The 17,632-nt window shown below is 41.8% G+C and overlaps 1 protein-coding gene across 6 annotated transcripts in view; it reads left to right on the forward strand.

Annotated features, from left to right (window-relative positions):
* Nucleotides 1–17,632, forward strand: part of SEC22A (SEC22 homolog A, vesicle trafficking protein) — a 64,179-nt gene that overhangs the window by 20,998 nt on the left and 25,549 nt on the right. For all 6 annotated transcript variants that reach the window (XM_004577841.2, XM_058661982.1, XM_058661983.1 and 3 more), the window contains exons 3-4: nucleotides 2,886–3,049; nucleotides 3,970–4,164. In XM_004577841.2, coding sequence (XP_004577898.1) covers nucleotides 2,886–3,049; nucleotides 3,970–4,164 — 359 coding nt within the window. The remainder of the gene's footprint in view (nucleotides 1–2,885; nucleotides 3,050–3,969; nucleotides 4,165–17,632) is intronic.

Below are 17,632 nucleotides of genomic sequence, written 5' to 3' on the forward strand. Positions count from 1 at the left end.
TAGATCTCTAATTAAGGCAAAAGAAACTGCCAGATTGTCTTTAGAATGTGAGCTGAATGGACCTCATGAGGTGACTAAAGTATGCGTAAGTCAGTGTGCCGGCACTGATTTTAGGCTGTTTTGAAAGGTAGTCAGTCCTCAGTGAGACAGTGGTGACTGTCTTTCAGTCTGTCCCCAGGGCTAGTTGAAAAAGCAGAATTTTTTTTTTTAAGTTTGATTGATTGAGTTTGAAAGCAGAGCTATGGAGAGAGATAGAGACGGAGAATATTCCTGTTCTATCCACTGGTTCACTCCCCAAATGGCTACAATGATTGGAGTAGTACCAGGCTAAAGCCAGGAGCCTGGAACTCCATCTAGGTCTCCCGTGTTGGATGGCAGAAGCACAAGCATCGGGGCCAACTTCTGCTGCTTTCCTGGGAACATTAGCAGGGAGCTGGATTAGAAGTGGAACAGCCAGGACTCCAACCTGTGCTTAAGGGTTGCCGTTTTGCAGGTGGTGGCTCAACTTGCTGCACCATAGCACAGGCCCCCAAGAAGCAGGATTCTTCAAATTATCAACAAATTACTTTTGGAAAATTGGCTTTATAGTTCATAGAAAGCATTATATGGCTGAATTCACTACGAAAAACCATAATACTGTAGACCTCTTTAGAGTCTTTTCAGAAAGTACCATGTAATTATTATAAAGATTCCCTGAAAAATGCTAACATATAATCTTAAAACATAAGGTTTCCTTTAATTTACTTAGAATCCTCTAGTTAAATTTAGCATAAGCAAGATAAGCCACTGGAATAACCTGTCATGTAGGTAGGAGTCTGTGGTTTACTGTTGTTAATATGGAAAATGGTGTAACTCATTAGTGAATTTTACGAATGACTGGTGTATCACAGCTGATACTTTGAAAAATATTACACCAGGTAATATTGTGTATTTGAAGAACTTCAGATGGGAATCCCGGATTATTCCAGGAGTATAAATTAACTGATGTATTCCATACCATTGTAAGTAGATGATAAGGGAGGGAAGTTGGCCTGGCTGATAAGATGCCACTTGAGACATCCACATTCTGTATCAGTGCCTGGTTCAAGTCCCAGCTCTGGTCCTGATTCCAGTATGGGAAGCAGCAGTTGGCAGCTCTAGTAGTCCCTACCATCCACATGGGAAACCAGGATTGAGTTCCTGGCTCCCAGATTTATCCTGGCCCAGTTGGATCTGTTACAGGCATTTAGGGAGAAGTCAGGAAATGGGAGCTATCTGTATCTGTCTATCAAAAACGAGGAGGAGGAGGAAGAGGAGGAAATGGAGAGGAAAAGGGGGAAGGGTGAGCAGGAAAGGGAGGAGGAAAAGAAGGGAAAGTAGTACTACTCAGGGGTGCCAAGCCATATCATTGGCTGCCCCAGGGTGGTCTTTTAAAAGAATACAGACACACACTTATGAACATGCATATTTATTTACTTGCATATGCATGAACTCTTTGAGCAGGATTGGTGATAAGTACAGAGTAACTTTCATTTTTTGTTTAATTTTAATTTTTAATGATTTATTCATTTTTATTGGAAAGTCAGATATACAGAGAGGAGGAGAGACAGAGAGAAAGATCTTCCATCCATTGATTCACTCTCCAAGCAGCAACAACAGCCAGAGCTGAGCTGATCTGAAGCCAGGAGCCCAGAGCTTCTTCCGGGTCTTCCACGTGGGCACAGGGTCCCAAGGCTTTGGGCCATCCTTGACTGCTTTCCCAGGCCACAAACAGGGAGCTGGATGGGAAGCGGGGCCACCGGGGTTAGAACTGGTGCCCTGCAAGTGCAAGGCAAGGACTTTAACCTTAGCTACTAGGCTACTGTGCCAGGTCTGGTTGATTTTTATTTTAATTTAATTTGATTTTTTAATTTATTCTTATAAGTAAATTAAGAATAATCATTTCCACTTCCAAATTGTTAGAGAAAGAGGAGTGAAGGATCTAGTGTGGATCAGGGTTTAGAGGAAAGATTGCTGTGCTAGATTAGCAGGGTCTGGCACAGTAGTGCTTCCTTACAGCCTGAATGTACTGTTGATCCAAATGCCTGTGAGCTGAATCAGCTTGGTTAATGCTGCGATGAAAGGAAGTTGAAGTGATTTACTGCCCAGGGTTATTTTGAGTTCCATGCCCTGCTTATTGACTATAGGAGGAGTGGTGTTCTAGAAAGATTTTTTTTCTCCCCATTAGTACATGGCCAATCTAATTATTTTAATGTATATGCCTGTTTGTTTAAAGTTAATTGATTTACAAGGGAGGGAGGGAGGGAGGAGAGAGAGAGAGAGAGAGAGAGAGAGAGAGAGAGAGAGAGAGAGAGAGAGAGAGAGAGAAGGAGAGGGAGAGGGAGAGGGAGAGATTTCTCCCATCCACTGATTCGCTCTCCAAATGCTCACAACATCCATGGCTGGTCTATCCCAAAGCCAGGAGCCAGGAACTCCATCTGGATCACCCACTTGTGTGGCAGAGACCCAGGCAGGGGATTGGTTGGAAGTAAAATAGCTGGACCTATAACTGCCACAGTGATGTGGGATGCCAGCATCCTAAGGGGCAGCTTAACCCATTGCACCTGGCACCTGTCCTATGTTTATATGTCCTCCTCTGTACTTTCTAACCCAAATGACAAGTGTCTATAAAGTGTTAGAACTGTATTATATGTCCCTGTATACTGTATTCCATTTTATTCCTGCTGTTTGAAAACCACAACTTAAAATAATTTTGTTCCTTTAATTTTTCCTTGGTTATATAATAAATGTTAAAATTTTGATTGCCACTGTAGCAGCAGTTTATGCTATATAGAACCAGTCTTGTGAAACAATGAATTACCTTGATTTAATTTCAAATTTTAAAACCAATGTTTTTTGCACTGTAGTTTTATTAGCTCTCTGGGAGTGAGCTACATGATGTTGTGCACTGAAAATTACCCCAATGTTCTCGCCTTCTCTTTCCTGGATGAGCTTCAAAAGGAATTTATTACTACTTATAACATGATGAAGACAAATACTGCTGTCAGACCATACTGTTTCATTGAATTTGGTAAGGGCCCGAGTTGGTTTTTTTTTCCCTTTTCCATTATCTTGCCTCCATGCAGTCATAAGCACTTTTCCATCTAGTACTGGGGAGCAGTGGGTTCTGTTATCTTGCTTTTGATAAAATATTTGGCAGATGACCTATAAATTATGACAACTTCTTACTCAATTTAGATGATTATTAAAAAAATATTCATGATGAGACTGATTATTGGCCCAAAGAATTAGTCCCACGGGACACAATTTCTTAATGAGACATGTATAAGCCAGAGATTCAACGTTTTGTGTTTATATGATAATCTTTTACGGTCTGCTTTATGTAGAACAGGGATTAGGAAACATAAATGACTATAATTGTGTTCTAGTAAAACTTTATTTACAAAAACAACAGGCTAGATTTAGCCTGTAGGAATAGTTTTCTCAACTTCTGATATAAGAGAGAAAAAGTAAAGCCAAGTTGTGAGTAGTAAAAATAAAATTCTACTTGAAAGAGATCTAGAGAATATTGTTTTCATTAAGTTTAGTGTTTTAAAACATATGTTCTAATGGTATAAGAAATTTCAAAAGATTACAGACTAGTAAATCTGATAAATTTAATATTTCATGAGATAAGAATGTCTATAAAACTAACAGTTTGGTCGAAAGTTAAAGCTGTTTTTTGTTCCTGTACTCTCTTAAGGTGGATATAATACATTCAGATAGTGTGTTTTATTTTTTTATAACTGAGACTATCTGGAGTGTGAAACTGATGACTCCATGATACGTTAAGTGCTAAACGTAAATAATGTTGAGACATTGCATGACAAATTGAATACTTTTGAGTGACAAGATAAACTGATTATAAAATTTACTGTCCATAAATATCATACGCTCCAATGGTTTAATTAACAAATGACTGCAAGGCAATTTGTTTTTTATTTTACATAGATAACTTCATTCAGAGAACCAAGCAGCGATATAACAATCCCAGGTCTCTGTCAACCAAGATAAATCTGTCTGACATGCAGATGGAAATCAAGTTGAGGCCTCCTTACCAGGTTTCCATGGGTGAACTGGGGTCAGCCAACGGAGTCACAGCTGCATTTTCTGTTGATTGTAAAGGTGCTGGCAAGATTTCTTCTGGTGAGTTCTGGATCTCAATCATTTCATTAAAAAAAAAAAAAAAACTTTTGTAGGACCTGAGAACTCTTACAAATAGATTACTCTGATATTTTAAATCAAGTAAAAGGGGGAATGTGAATGTTCAAAGCAAACCTTTCCCACAGTGGTTTATAAAAGTAAACTGCCAGAAGTGTTACTGATCAAGAAGACATTTTCAAATGGCAAGTGCAGAGGATCTCTGCTGAGACATTGAAGGAGGTTTCTGTGTAAACATATTTCCAGAAATGAAAATCATTTCTTTTCATTGTGGGTTTATAGGCAAGTAAAGTGCTTTGCATTATGCCTGAGTGCTACTTCAAACCTAGGGTTCTTTACTGTCAAAGAAAATGTAAAAACCTTGCTGACTGTCTGCATCAGTCCCCACTTTTAGATGTCATCCTCACACCAGTTATGACAGGATGGAAGCTTCTGCTTAGTAGGGAAACTTTTTTTGTTTCATGAAGTAGCATGTACCATTGCTGCACTGCTTTACAGTTTCTTTACGTATGTATTAGCCTAAAGTCTGCTTTCCTCTCATGCCTACCATGTGTCTGAGTTCTGGGACTCTTTCTTCAGCTAAACCAGAACAGCAGTTCAGTCAGCAATTGTTTATCTTTTTTACCTTTTCAATTTAATCTGCTTCGTATAAAATATTTTCACTTCCTTTATCCTTTTTCTCTGAAATTCTGAAGTCTATCTGTCTTATAAGCTTCTTCTAGACTTCCTTTATTTAGTTTGGTAGTATTCTGGGACTGAATACTACAGAATACTACAGGGCTGCAACACCTGTTAGCCTGCATGCGAACTGAGCAGGGGAGAACCTGATACAGGCATGAGCTAGAGTAAGGGCAGGCAGGTTGGGCTTTGCCACAGCAGCAGCAGCTGGCAAGTGCTGGGACTTGGGGCAAGTCCTGTCGAGCTAGACTGCAGAACCACCTGGAGAATGCAAGATCTGGTGCGGGGAGTGGGTCCAGTGGGGAGGCTGTGGGCACCTCTCTGATGGGCTGCAACTCCCACTGGTTAGCATGAGAACCAACTGGGTACAGGTCTGGTTGGTTAGGTGGTGGCACCCGCTGGCATTAGTATGGGCTGGAGGGGGGAGCAGGTTGGGTTGAGTTAGGTTTCAGTGCTCAATAATGTATACAAGAGCTTATTTAGAGGTGGAACAGACTGGCCTAGTCCACTGCACATACTGGCAGGCACAGGAACCAGAGCTGGGGACCAGTCCAGTGGGGGTTATTGGTGATCACTCTAACTGGGCTGTAGCATTCATGGGATATGTGAGGGCCAAACGTGTGGTGGGCAGGGTTGGGCTGGGCTGCAGTACCAGTTGGTTTGCAGAGGAAAGAGAGCAGAACAAATTAATCGACTATTACAGAGAAGCTTGACAGCAAATTTCTGGGTCAATGGAGACTCTGAGGTAGACTGTGTCAGCCAATTGACCTTGGAAAGATTTCCTCATCCTTGGAACAATGATATCAACAACATCTTGGAACTGTCCAAACCAGTTAACTAGAACCTCGGAACGTGCTCCACAACGGGGACTCTGGGGTGACATTGGGTGGCTGTTCCCCATTCCTGGGTACTGAGGTGGTTGGGAAGCTGGGTGTGGTTTCTCCCCTTGTATCTCCCCTTCCCCCAGATACAGGAAGAAGAAAAAGAAAATGTGTAGACAATGGTCTCGCCCACGTTCCCCTGATCCTCAGGCTTCCCAACCCGATCAACTATGTAAACATCATCCCTGCCCCCCAAAAAAGGACTTCCTTTATTTAGTTTGTCATTATTCTTTAAATGTGGACTTAACACTTGCTATTTGATTTGATTAATACAAATGTGGAGGAAGAAGAAGCAGATTCCACCAGAATAATACAGCCAGTCATTAATCAAGGCAACAAGGATAAGATGGTGTCTAGATTGGAAAGGAAGAGTAACATAACTATTTGCATACAGAATAATCTTTCATTTAGAAAACCCTAAGGAATCCACCAAAAAGAAAAAAAATAGAATTAGTCCAGTGAGGTTTCAAGATACAAGATCCATAGTTAGAAGTGAGTTATATTTTATACACTAGCAAGAGACAGTCTGAAAATAAAATTAAGGTGCTTGCTTCAGCAGTACATATACTAAAATTGGAACGAAAATTAAACTAAAATCCTGAATCTTAAGAACTACAAATTACACAGAAACAAAGACCTAATTAGTGTTTATGGATTAAAAGACAAAAATTGTTAAGATGATTGTAATCTCCCAAATTGATATATATTTCAATACAATCTCTGTGAAAATCCAGCTACCTTTTTGTTTTTCAGCAAAAATTTATAATATTCTAAAATTCATATGCAGATGTAAGGGACAGAGAATCGCCAAAATAATCTAGGAAAAGAACAGAGTTGGAGGATTCACACCTTTAAAAAAAAAAGGTTTATTTATTATTTTTATTGGAAAGGCAGATTTACAGAGAGGAGAGACAGAAACATTTTTCATCTACTGGTTCACTTCCCAAGTGATTGCAATGGCCAGAGCTGAACCAGTCTGAAGCCAGGAGCCAGGAGCTTCTTCCAGGTCTCCCATGAAGGTGCAGGGTCCCAAGGTTTTGGGCCATCCTCTGCTGCTTTCCCAGATCACAAGCTGGATGGGAAGTGCATTAGCTAGAACACGAACTGGTCCTGGCCCTTGCAAGGAGAGGATTTTAGCCACTAAGCTACTACGCTGTACCCTAAATGATAACTTTCAAGTGGAAAACTTGTAGCCAGGCCTCGACATGGAATTCATTACTTTCAAGCAGTCCTCTACTGCCTTCCCAGGCCTTAAGCAGGGAGCTGGATGGGAAGTGGAGTAGCTGGGTCATGAACCGGTGCCCATATGGGGCCTGGCACTTGCAAGTTAAAGATTAAGGCATTGTGTCATCACATCAGACCCAAGACTCACACTTTCAAACTTGTTAAGTTCCAATAATCAAGTCTGTGTGATTCTGGTTAAGCGTAGACATGTACATGAACAGAACAGAATTGAGAATTCATGGCCAATCTATTATTAAAAGTTGTGCCAAGAAATGATAAAAGGGATAAATGCCCAAATGATACTTAGCCAATGGAATATTCCCATGCAAGAGAATGAAGCTGGATGCCTACCTCAGAACGTATATAAACATGGATTAAAGTCCTAAATGTGACACCTAAACCTGAAGGCCTCTTGGAAGAAACATGGTTGTAAATCATTGTGATTTTTGTTTTGGTCGCTCTGATTTGACACCAAAAGCACAGTGAAGAAACAAAAGGTGAACAAAGGACTTCATCGAAATTAAAATCTTTTGTTTTTCTTTTTTTTTATAAATATATAAATTATTATACTATTTATGTATCTGAGGTGAAGGGTGATATTGAGGGAGAAGCCCCACCCAGTTTCCCACCCGCCCAAAGTCCCGGATGTGGGGCATGCTCTGAGATACTTGCTCAAGTGGTTTTAATAGTTCTCTAGTTATGGATCGCTGCCAGTCTCACCACTCCCAGCTCGATGAGGTCATTGAAGAATCCACTGATTGTCACAGTCCATCATAGAGTCTCCATTTGCCCAGTATTTCGCTGCCCAACATTTAGCTGAGATGGTTGATTGATTTGTTCTGTCCTCTGTCCTCTCCTGGCTAGGGTTCTGAGTCCAGCAGTCCGATTGGGGAGATCCCCAAAGAAACTTTGAGGTATTCCCAGATCAGATTCCCACATGTTCCAGCAAGCACCGGGCCAGGCACAGTCCATCGCCACGATCAGCTGGTGGTTGCAATTGCTGGGTTGGTTCTGGTTTCAGTCCCGACTTGCACTGGAACCAAGGGTGTTGCAGTCCAGCCTGCTTCTGCCCAGCACGTACTCGGCCCTCACATCAACCAGTGGGGGCTGCAGCCCAGTCGGGTCAACCCACAATAACCCCCACCAGGCCCGCCCCCCACCCTGGCCTGCCAGTATGCATAGCAGACTAGTCCAGTCTGTCCCGCTTCCCATTTGGCTCCCGTACCTGTCAATGGGCATTGAAGCTTAGTTCCCTCCAACCAACTCAACTGTCCAGCCCTCACAGATGTTGCTGAATGCCTCTCTGTCTAGCCACCCCAGTCCCCGTCCTAGCCTTCATGCCCTCCCACGGGAGTAGTGACCCAAGAAGGGGGAACCCACCACTTCCCTCCCGGGTCTCTCTCAGTCCCGGTTTATGCACTCTTTGGTTCTGTGGTTTGACTTGACAGAATTAGCCCCCAGTGCCAGCTTCTGCCATCTGATGCTGTGGCTAAGCCCAAACAACCCTCGCCCACTCTAATTTATGGTAGAAATGGCAGCAATAATCAGCCCAGCCTGGCTTTTCCCTGATCTAGTCCACATGTGGCGCTCAGGTGTTGCAGCCCTGCCCAGTCTGGTCTGTCCCCATCCCAGCTCACACTATCCAGTGAGAGTAGCTGTCTGGCGAGGGGACCAGCCCCTCAATCCCTCCGCTGGCTCTGCCCTCTCCCCTCCTGGTTCTCACGAGTGCTGGTTGGGTGCTGCATTCAAATCCAGTACAGGTAATCTCACCCTGGCATTCCATGTTGTGCACTGCTTTTTGTCGCGACCAAACCTGGCCCGACCCACACTCTCCTCTGGTGTTCGGGTTTGCCAGTGGATGACATGAACTGATTCAGCTTTGTCCACCCCTGACCCATGCCAAATGTATGCCAGTGGGAAACTTTCCATGGCCTATTCTAGGCTGTTTCCTAGCATACTTGCGCTTATTTTGCGCATACCAGGGGGTCCATGAGCCAGCCCTTCTCAGTTCACCTTCTGTCCTAGCAGGAACAGTGGCTTTTCCTGGCTGGCTTTTACCCCATTCTGGTTCTTGTTGTTGGATGTTTCAGCCCAGCCATGGCTCGTCCATGTCCGTGTACAGCTCACACATGGCTCAGTAGGGTATTGAGACCTAGCCTAGCCAGTCCCACATCTACCCTGGTTCCCCAGGACACCAGATGGTGCTGGGGTCTGGCCCGGCCCGGCCCGGCCCGGTGCATCCAATCCCAGCCATACTAGTGCCATGGGAGACTACAATTGTTTCCTAGTTAGAACGCAGCCCCATTCTAGCACATGTGCCTCTTGGTGGGAACCTCAACCCAGTTAGGGTGTCCCCCCAGCTCTCCAACTTGGCCTGCTCCTAGCTGCCGATCATGTACCCGATAGTGGCTGTTCTGACTCAGCTTGTCTCAGGCCCTCTCCTGTCCTGGCCTCTGCCCCAGACACTGTAGCCCAGCATCCCTGACTAAAGTAGACCATCAGGTACAAGCACAAAGTTGCATGTCCCTATCACTGGCAATCACCAGGAATTCATGTTTCACCTATACTAAAGTTGGTCTAATTCATGAGTGTCTCTGAGCAGCTATTACAATTCATAAAAACCCCAGAGCTCGCTGCTGGGCAGCCAGCAGGCAGAGCCTGGCACCAATTGGTGCACTGGCTGCCCGAAACCAAGGGCTCATCCACCTCCTTGCGGGGTGGTTTTGGCTTGAACCCTTAGCCAGATTCCATTTAGCAGAGACGCCTCCCCGCAGCTGCCACCCTGCAAAGTGGTTCAGTCCGTTCCCAGCCCCAAGAATGGAATCCGCCCTAACTTGTCCTGCCTCCATGGCGGCAGGACGGAGCTAGATTAATCCAGCTCCCAAATTGCCCTCATGGTTACGAACGGGAAAATCTTTTGTTTTTCAAAGGACACCATTAAGAAAGTGAAAAGAAAACCCACAGAATGGGAGAAAGTATTTGTACATTATAAACATGGTAAGGGACTAGCACCCAGAATATATAAGTGACTCTTAAAATTAAAAAAAAAAATCCAATATAAAAAGGGGGACAAGATTTGAATGGGCATTTCTACAAAGAAGTTGTACAACAGATTAATTTGTGCATAAAAAGATGCTCACCATTAGTCATCAAGAGAATGCAAAAGAAAACTAAGGAGATAAAACTTCATTTTCACTAGGATGCCTAAAATAAGAAATACAGATAATGAGTTTGATAAGGATGTAGAGAAACTGGAACCTTCATCCATTACCAGTGGAGTTGTAAAATTGTGCAGTTGCTTTGGAAGATACATTGGAAGTGTTTCAAAAAGTTAAAAATAGAGTTATCCCATAGTCCAGCAATTCTACTCCTAGATATATAACCCAAAGAAATGAAAACACACTATCATATGCTATCATATGTTTATCACGTCCACACCCTCAACTGTATGTGAATATTCACAGCAGCTTTATCCATTACACCCTAAAGTGAAAACAAGCCAAATATTCATCTGCTGATGAATGGATAAACAAAGTGAGATATGCCCATTCGATGGAATATTACTAAGTAATAAAAAGGAATGAAGTACTAATACATTGTACAGCATGGAAGAAATTGAAAAATATGCTAAGTGAAAGAATCCAGATATAAGAGGTCCATATTTATATTTTATTTATACAAAATGTCCAGGATATGCCAATTTAAAGAGAAATAGATAAAACAGGCTGTTATGGGAATTATAGCTTAGTTTTGAATCCTAAAGATCTCCAAAGTTGGAGTAAGGTGGTTCTGCTGTACTTAGTGCACCAGAGAAGCCAGAAGGAGCAAGTATTTTTTTAGAAGACGACAATTCATAAGATTCAAACAATGCCTATAACCAGATTTTGAAGATAGAGTGTATAGTGATTAGTCATAACCAGGTATCTGGGAAGGTAAGACTACATAAGCATAAACACTCAGAAGCACATACTAGGCCTTATAGACATAGTGGAAGCTGGAAGATAACAACATGCTCAAAAGGATGAATGAGAATAACTGCGGATTTGGAATTCTGTGCTAACAAATATTGTGAAAGATTGAGGTGGCAAGAGTAGATATTGTTTGTGTTATTCCCCATCCTGCTTTTAACAAAGAGAACATTCAGTCTTTCACCTTTAAGTACAAATAAGGTGTTTGATGGATGTTTTATGTGAATGCTTTTAAGTAAAAGTCAGGTTGCGGAATCTCCTTTTGTTCCAAATTTGATGAGAGGTTTTTTGATGAAGAATCAGTGTTACATCCCATCAAATGATTTGCTCTGTTGTGTAATTTTCTTTGTAAAGGCTGTCTTGTATCAGATTACATTGATTGCTTTTTGAATATAAAACCAACATTGCATTTCTCTGACAAACTCCATATGGCCATGTTGTATTACCTTTTTTTATGTTGTCAGATCTGATTTATTAACATTTTGTTAAGATATACCTATATTCCTGAGGGAATTGGTTTGCAGTTTTCTTTTTGGGTAATGTCTGTGTCCAGTTTTGCTGCCTTTTTAAAAATGTGTATTTAGGGCCCGGCGGCGTGGCCTAGCGGCTAAAGTCCTCGCCTTGAAAGCCCCGGGATCCCATATGGGCGCCGGTTCTAATCCCGGCAGCTCCACTTCCCATCCAGCTCCCTGCTTGTGGCCTGGGAAAGCAGTGGAGGACGGCCCAATGCATTGGGACACTGCACCTGCGTGGGAGACCTGGAAGAGGTTCCAGGTTCCCGGCTTCGGATCGGCGCACCAGCCCGTTGCAGCTCACTTGGGGAGTGAATCATCGGATGGAAGATCTTCTTCTCTGTCTCTCCTCCTCTGTGTATATCTGGCTGTAATAAAATGAATAAATCTTTAAAAAAATGTGTATTTAGGTATTTGAGAGGCAGGGTGATAGAACAAAAGAGAACAAGAGAGTGAGAGCTTCCATCTACTGGTTCACTCTGCAAATGCCCTATCAGCTTGGTCTGGGCCCCTGAAGCCAGGAGCCAGAAACTCCATCCTGATCTCATGGGTGGGTGGCAGAATGAAGATAAAGCTGGCTTCAGAATCAGCTGGGAGGTCTTCCCGCTTCAGTTTTTGAGAAATGTTTGTATAGGATTTTTAATCATTAAATGTTTTGTAGAGTTCACTGATAGCAGTTGTATTGCCTTTGAAATCTAGAAGGGCAGACCGATCAGTGTACTTTCCTGGTGCTGTGCTTTGCAAGGAACATCGCTTGAGCCTCATTTTAAACATATTGTAGACTTTTGACCACCAGAAACTGAATGGTGGTAACTTTCCATAATTTTGTTAACTTTGCAATCTGTGGCATACATGTATCTTCCTGAAGCCTCTAGTGTAAGGCATATGCTACCGTCTATTGAGATAGTATCAGCAGTAACCTATCAATTGTGTGTACCAATAAGTGTTAAGATGTTAGATGCCAGTCAGCCAAGGGTCAGCAAACATTTTCTGTAAAATGCCAGATAGCGAATTTTAGGTTTGAAGCCACTCAGTCTGTGTTGTAACTGTGCTGATGTAATGCATCAAAAAAGCCACAAACAGTATCTGAAAGAGTAAGTGAAGCACATGTAGCATATGGGTTAGAGTGTGCCAGCTCCTATTGTGGCACAAAGTTATTACAATACCTGGGTAAATTCACATATGGTAGATTCACTGATGTATCCTGTCAGGGAAAAGCAAAATTGCTTTCTGGTTATGGGATAGAGAAAAAAGTTTAGCCAGAGTTGCACCATCAGTGTCAGAAACTGAGATGATTTAATGTGAGACTGAAAAAACATGTAGTTAGAACCTTCAGAAATTGCTATTGTCCTCCAAAACACATCACCTTTGTATACCTGAACTGGGACATTAAATGAGAAAATAGCAGGGATCATTTATCATACTTATTTACTTATTTTTATTTGACAAGAGTAAGGGTGAGATAGACAAACACTGATTTTCCATTACTGGTTCACTCCCAAATGCCCTCACTAGCTTAGGCTGAAGACGGGAGTGTGGAACTGCACCCATGTCTCTCATGTGGTTTGCGAGCCCCAAGTGCTTGAGCCATCACCTGCTAATTCCAAAGTGAATATCAGCAGGAAGCTGGTTTGGAAGTAGAGCTGCTAGAACTTGAACTGCTGCTCATTTGGAATTCTGGCATCTTAGGTAGTGGTTTAATCCACTGTATTGCAATGCTGACTCTGGATTAATACTTTTAAAAAAGATTTATGTATTTTTATTTGAGAGGAAGATATTATAGAAAGAAGGAAAGATGGAGGGAAAGGTCTTCTCTCTGCTGGGTTACTCCTCTTGTGGCTGCAGTGATCAGCTCTGAGCTGCTTGAAAGCCAGGAGCCAGAAGATTTATCCAAGTCTCCCACATGAGTGCATTGGCTGAAGGACCTGAGCCCTCTGCTTTCTCACACATAGCAGCAAGGAGCTAGATAAGAAATGGAGCAGCCAGGACTCAAACTGGTGCCCCTATGGGATTCTGGTGTCATGGAAGGTGGCCTAATCCATTACGTCGCACACTGGGCTCTAATATTCATTAAACAAAGCCTTGTTCATATAGGTCTCTCTCTTTTTTTTAATGTTTTCCCTGATATTTAATTTATTGTTACTCTTAGCCTAGTAATTCGGAATGTTTATTTTTATTTTGATCTCCTTTTCTGACTTTATTTCCCCCTGATTTTCACAAACATTCATTTGAGCCTTAACAAAACCACTAATAATTCCTGGTTCAGAACTAAAAGTCTGTAGAGTTCGCCTGCTTGGATTTAAATCCCAGTTTACTTACTTTGTGTCTGTGGGCAACCTTGGTTTCCTTTTATGAAATTATCCCTCTCGCTTCCTGTCCCACGCAGAATAGAGTGCAGCTTGTTGACCGATTGGAGGGATGGAATTAGGTCTTCGGTGTCAAGTGCTTGGCGCCTGGCCCCCCAGCGCTCTGCTCTGAGCAGGGGTAAAGGTGGGCGTGGTGGTTGCTGGGCTGTTACTTGTTTCCTCTATTCCCAACTCCAAGCTCATGTTCCTTTCTCTGAATACAAAGCCCTTCCCCTGAATGCCAGACCACTTTACCCATCCTCAAACATGCTTGATTCCTTTCACTGCCTTCCTGGTGCCTGCATCTTCTCTGTTTCACATTCCCTCCCTTTTAGCTTAGAATGCTATTTACTGTCGTATGCTTATCAAACTGTCCATCTCCTTTAAAAATGATCAGAAAATGCTTTGAGGGCAGAGTTGTATTTTCTAAAATGTACAATTCCACACAGAATCATACCAAAAGGTAGTTTTGTTGAATATAGTTTTGTTTAACTTACAGCCATTGGGCTTCCAAAGGGTTCATTTTTACTTCTTTCAGATTTTTTTTTTGCAGCTTCTATAAATCATTGGTACATTTTGAGAAGACTTTTCTTATGAACACACCATTATTGAGTTCAAAAGGACTAATTAAAGAAAAGGTATTGTAGCAGAAGCTAATAATAGCAAAAACAGAACAAAACAAAAACTGCCCAGGGGGCAATGTGTTGGATTCAGCAAAATTATTTTTTCTCTATGCTGCCTTTCATTTGTTATTGTTCCAAAGGCCCTCTGCTTGTTAAAGTGCCTAGCATAGTGCCAAACTGAAGTGTGGAGTAATCATATAGATAACAATATATCTAAAAATCGAGAAAGTAGCTGGTTTAATTTGTTACAATGGAGAATTGCCCTTAAGGAGGGTCATCTGTCTTAGGTGATAGCCATTCTCTAAGTGCAAGCCACAGGGAAGGGGATGAGATGGCATGGCAGTAAGGAAATCTCCAGGATAGAATGTCTTTTTCATGGTAGTGTGGCACAGTGCCAGCCCATCCTTCAACACCATGTGCACCTTGTTCTTGTTGCTTCTGTACCTTTAAAAATATCTGTGGTCTGAGGCCCTGTGCGGTTGCTTAGTGGCTGAAGTCCTTGCCTTGGTTCTGCAAGGATCCCATGTGGGTGGCAGTTCAAATCCCTGCTGCTGTACTTCCCATCCAGCTCCCTGCTTATGACCTGGGAAGGCAGTTGAGGACTGTCCAAAGCCTAGGGACCCTGCACCTATGTGGGAGACCCAGAAGAAGCTTCTGGCTTCTGACTTTGAAATTGGCTCAGCTCCAGCTGTTGCGGCCACTTGGGAGAGTGAAATGGCAGGTGGAAGATCTTTCTCTCTGTCACTCCTTCTCTCTGTAAATCTTTCCAATAAAAAAGAGAAAATCTCTGCTCCTTTAGGAAAAAAATTATAAACCATGTACTATCATTATAAAGATGATATTCCAAGGCTAAAAGTCAGATATTAGAAACTTAATATTTAATTGACATAGACTTTTTCATTTCTTAAATAGAGTTTCATTAACATTGTAGTGATATCTTTCATTTGAAGAATGGCCATGTCTCTAAAAAGCTAAGGTGTTTTAGTTGTGCTGCAGGACATTATTTGCTTATTCTTAGTAGGGCAGACTTGTTTCATGTACTTTAGAAATATGACATACGTATGTATTCAGTTGTCAGTTGGTTTTATTTTTGAGGCCCCTATTGCCTCCCTTTTCATTACAGGGCCTTTCACTGCTTTTGCTCTTTACTGATAAGAGGCAGAGAGGGAGGGAGGGAAGGTGCACAGCGTGCCTGCTTGGCAGATCCATTGGATAGGTTTTTAAATTGTCAACTTTTTTCTCTACTGATACAAGATTTGGTATCAGTACTTCATTAAAAATTCTAGTTTTTCTTTTTTTATGTTACAATCTGACAGAAGGTAATTGAGAGACCAGACACTCAGTCTGGCAAGGAAGGCAATTTAAGAATGTTATCTCCTATTAGCACTTTTTGGTGAATTTGAGGAATAAATACTTTTTTGTGATATGGGGTTTTGTGTTTTTATATATTGCTTAGGGAAGCTTTTCTGCTGTAATGGCTAAATATAATTTGCCAAGATTTAAGCCTTTCTTATATTAATATTCCACCTCATTAACTCCATTGTGGAAGATTTTTACACTTCAGTGACTTCAGTGAAATCATCAAAATGTGGTACTGTGGTCCTTTCCTTCTGTTTCCCTTTTGAGGTTTAGATGATTTCATTTTCTGTTTTGTAATTTTATTTGGATTCCATTGTTAATTCTATTAAGCCCACAATGATGATGAAAGAAGCTATTGTATAACTGAATGTCTGATGCTGCTAAAGCCTTGAAGATAAGGGAATGCATTGGCCAAAATAAAATGGTCACTTCTTCAGCTGACATTTTACCATTTCTACTGTCAAGTAGTATTCAGAAGATGAGAAACTGGGTAGCTGTAATGTTCCTTTCAGTTGTGCAGCTCAGTTTAGTGATTGTATGTGAATTTTCACTTACAAGTATATCCTGTGGTATTTATAGCACTGGAACCCAGATCAGGGGAAGTGCTGCTTAAGGCAAGCTATGTTTGTCCTTAAAAATGTTTTCTAAGCATTTTCAGACAAAGTAGGAATTACACAATGGATTCCCAAGCACTCACCTTTGCAGATATCTGCCTCTACTTGCAAAAACCAGACATATTTCAGCAAAGGGATTTTTTTTCTGAACTTTTTGAATTTATTTATTTGAAAGGCAATGTTACACAGAGAAAAGGAGAGACAGAGAGAGAAAGAGTCAGTGATAATTTCCCACCTACTGGCTCACTTTCCAAATTGCCACAATGGCCAGGACTGAGCAAGTCCAAAGCCAGGAGCAAGAAGCCTGAAGCCCTACCCACATGGATGGCTGGGTTCCAAGTTTTTGGGCCATCTGCTGCTGCTTTCCCAGGTGCATTAGCAGGGAGCTGAATCAGAAGAGGAGAAGCTAGAACTCGTATGGGATGCTGGCATCACAGGTCACAGCCCATTCTTACATACTACCCCACCCCTGTTCTAAATGCTCTACTGCTGGGTACGAGCACTCCTGGCTCTATCCTAAGTGCAAGTTAGATATCGTTGTTAAACATACAGAGGAAAGAAAGTTAATTTAAATTCAGGGAAATGAAGCCTCTATGTTTCAAACATCCCACCCTCTCTTGCGATGACCATCGGGATCGCTTCGAAAACCCCTCACAGCAAACAAACAATCATACAAACTAAAAAAAAAAACTAAAATAAGTAGACAAACAACAGAAAGTAGAGCTTGAAATCTGACAGGAAAGAGCTGGCGTGGATTGACTCATGCCTCGCTGGGTGGGACACAAAGATTAGTTACTCCTCACCATGGTGTTGAGGATTTTCCTGCACACCCCCCCCCCCCAAAAAAATGTTCTGCACCTTAAATGTCGACAATTATCTTGTTAGAGTTACAAGCCAGTCTAGATTATCCTAAAATCTGCCAAGATCAGCAAAATTATACTTCAACACAACAAATGGCTAAATACTAAAATGAAATAGACACGAGACAGCTGAATGGTACCATATAGCCATTTTAAGGTATACAGCAGCCGGTCCTGTATATAAACTAAAATTGAAATGTCAATGAGCTAATCATAGGTTGTGGTTAGGACTTGCTTTTTTTTTTTTTTTTAACATACTGGTTACTCAAAACCATGTCAATTCCATAATATTGCAAATTGCTGTTGATGTTATATTGGGACTCTTAATTGACTGTGGTGATATTCTACCAGCTCTAACTTCAAACCAGAAATGGTCTCCCCAAGAAACT

Source organism: Ochotona princeps, chromosome 3 (genome assembly GCF_030435755.1).
Source record: "Ochotona princeps isolate mOchPri1 chromosome 3, mOchPri1.hap1, whole genome shotgun sequence".
Classification (NCBI taxonomy): domain Eukaryota; kingdom Metazoa; phylum Chordata; class Mammalia; order Lagomorpha; family Ochotonidae; genus Ochotona; species Ochotona princeps.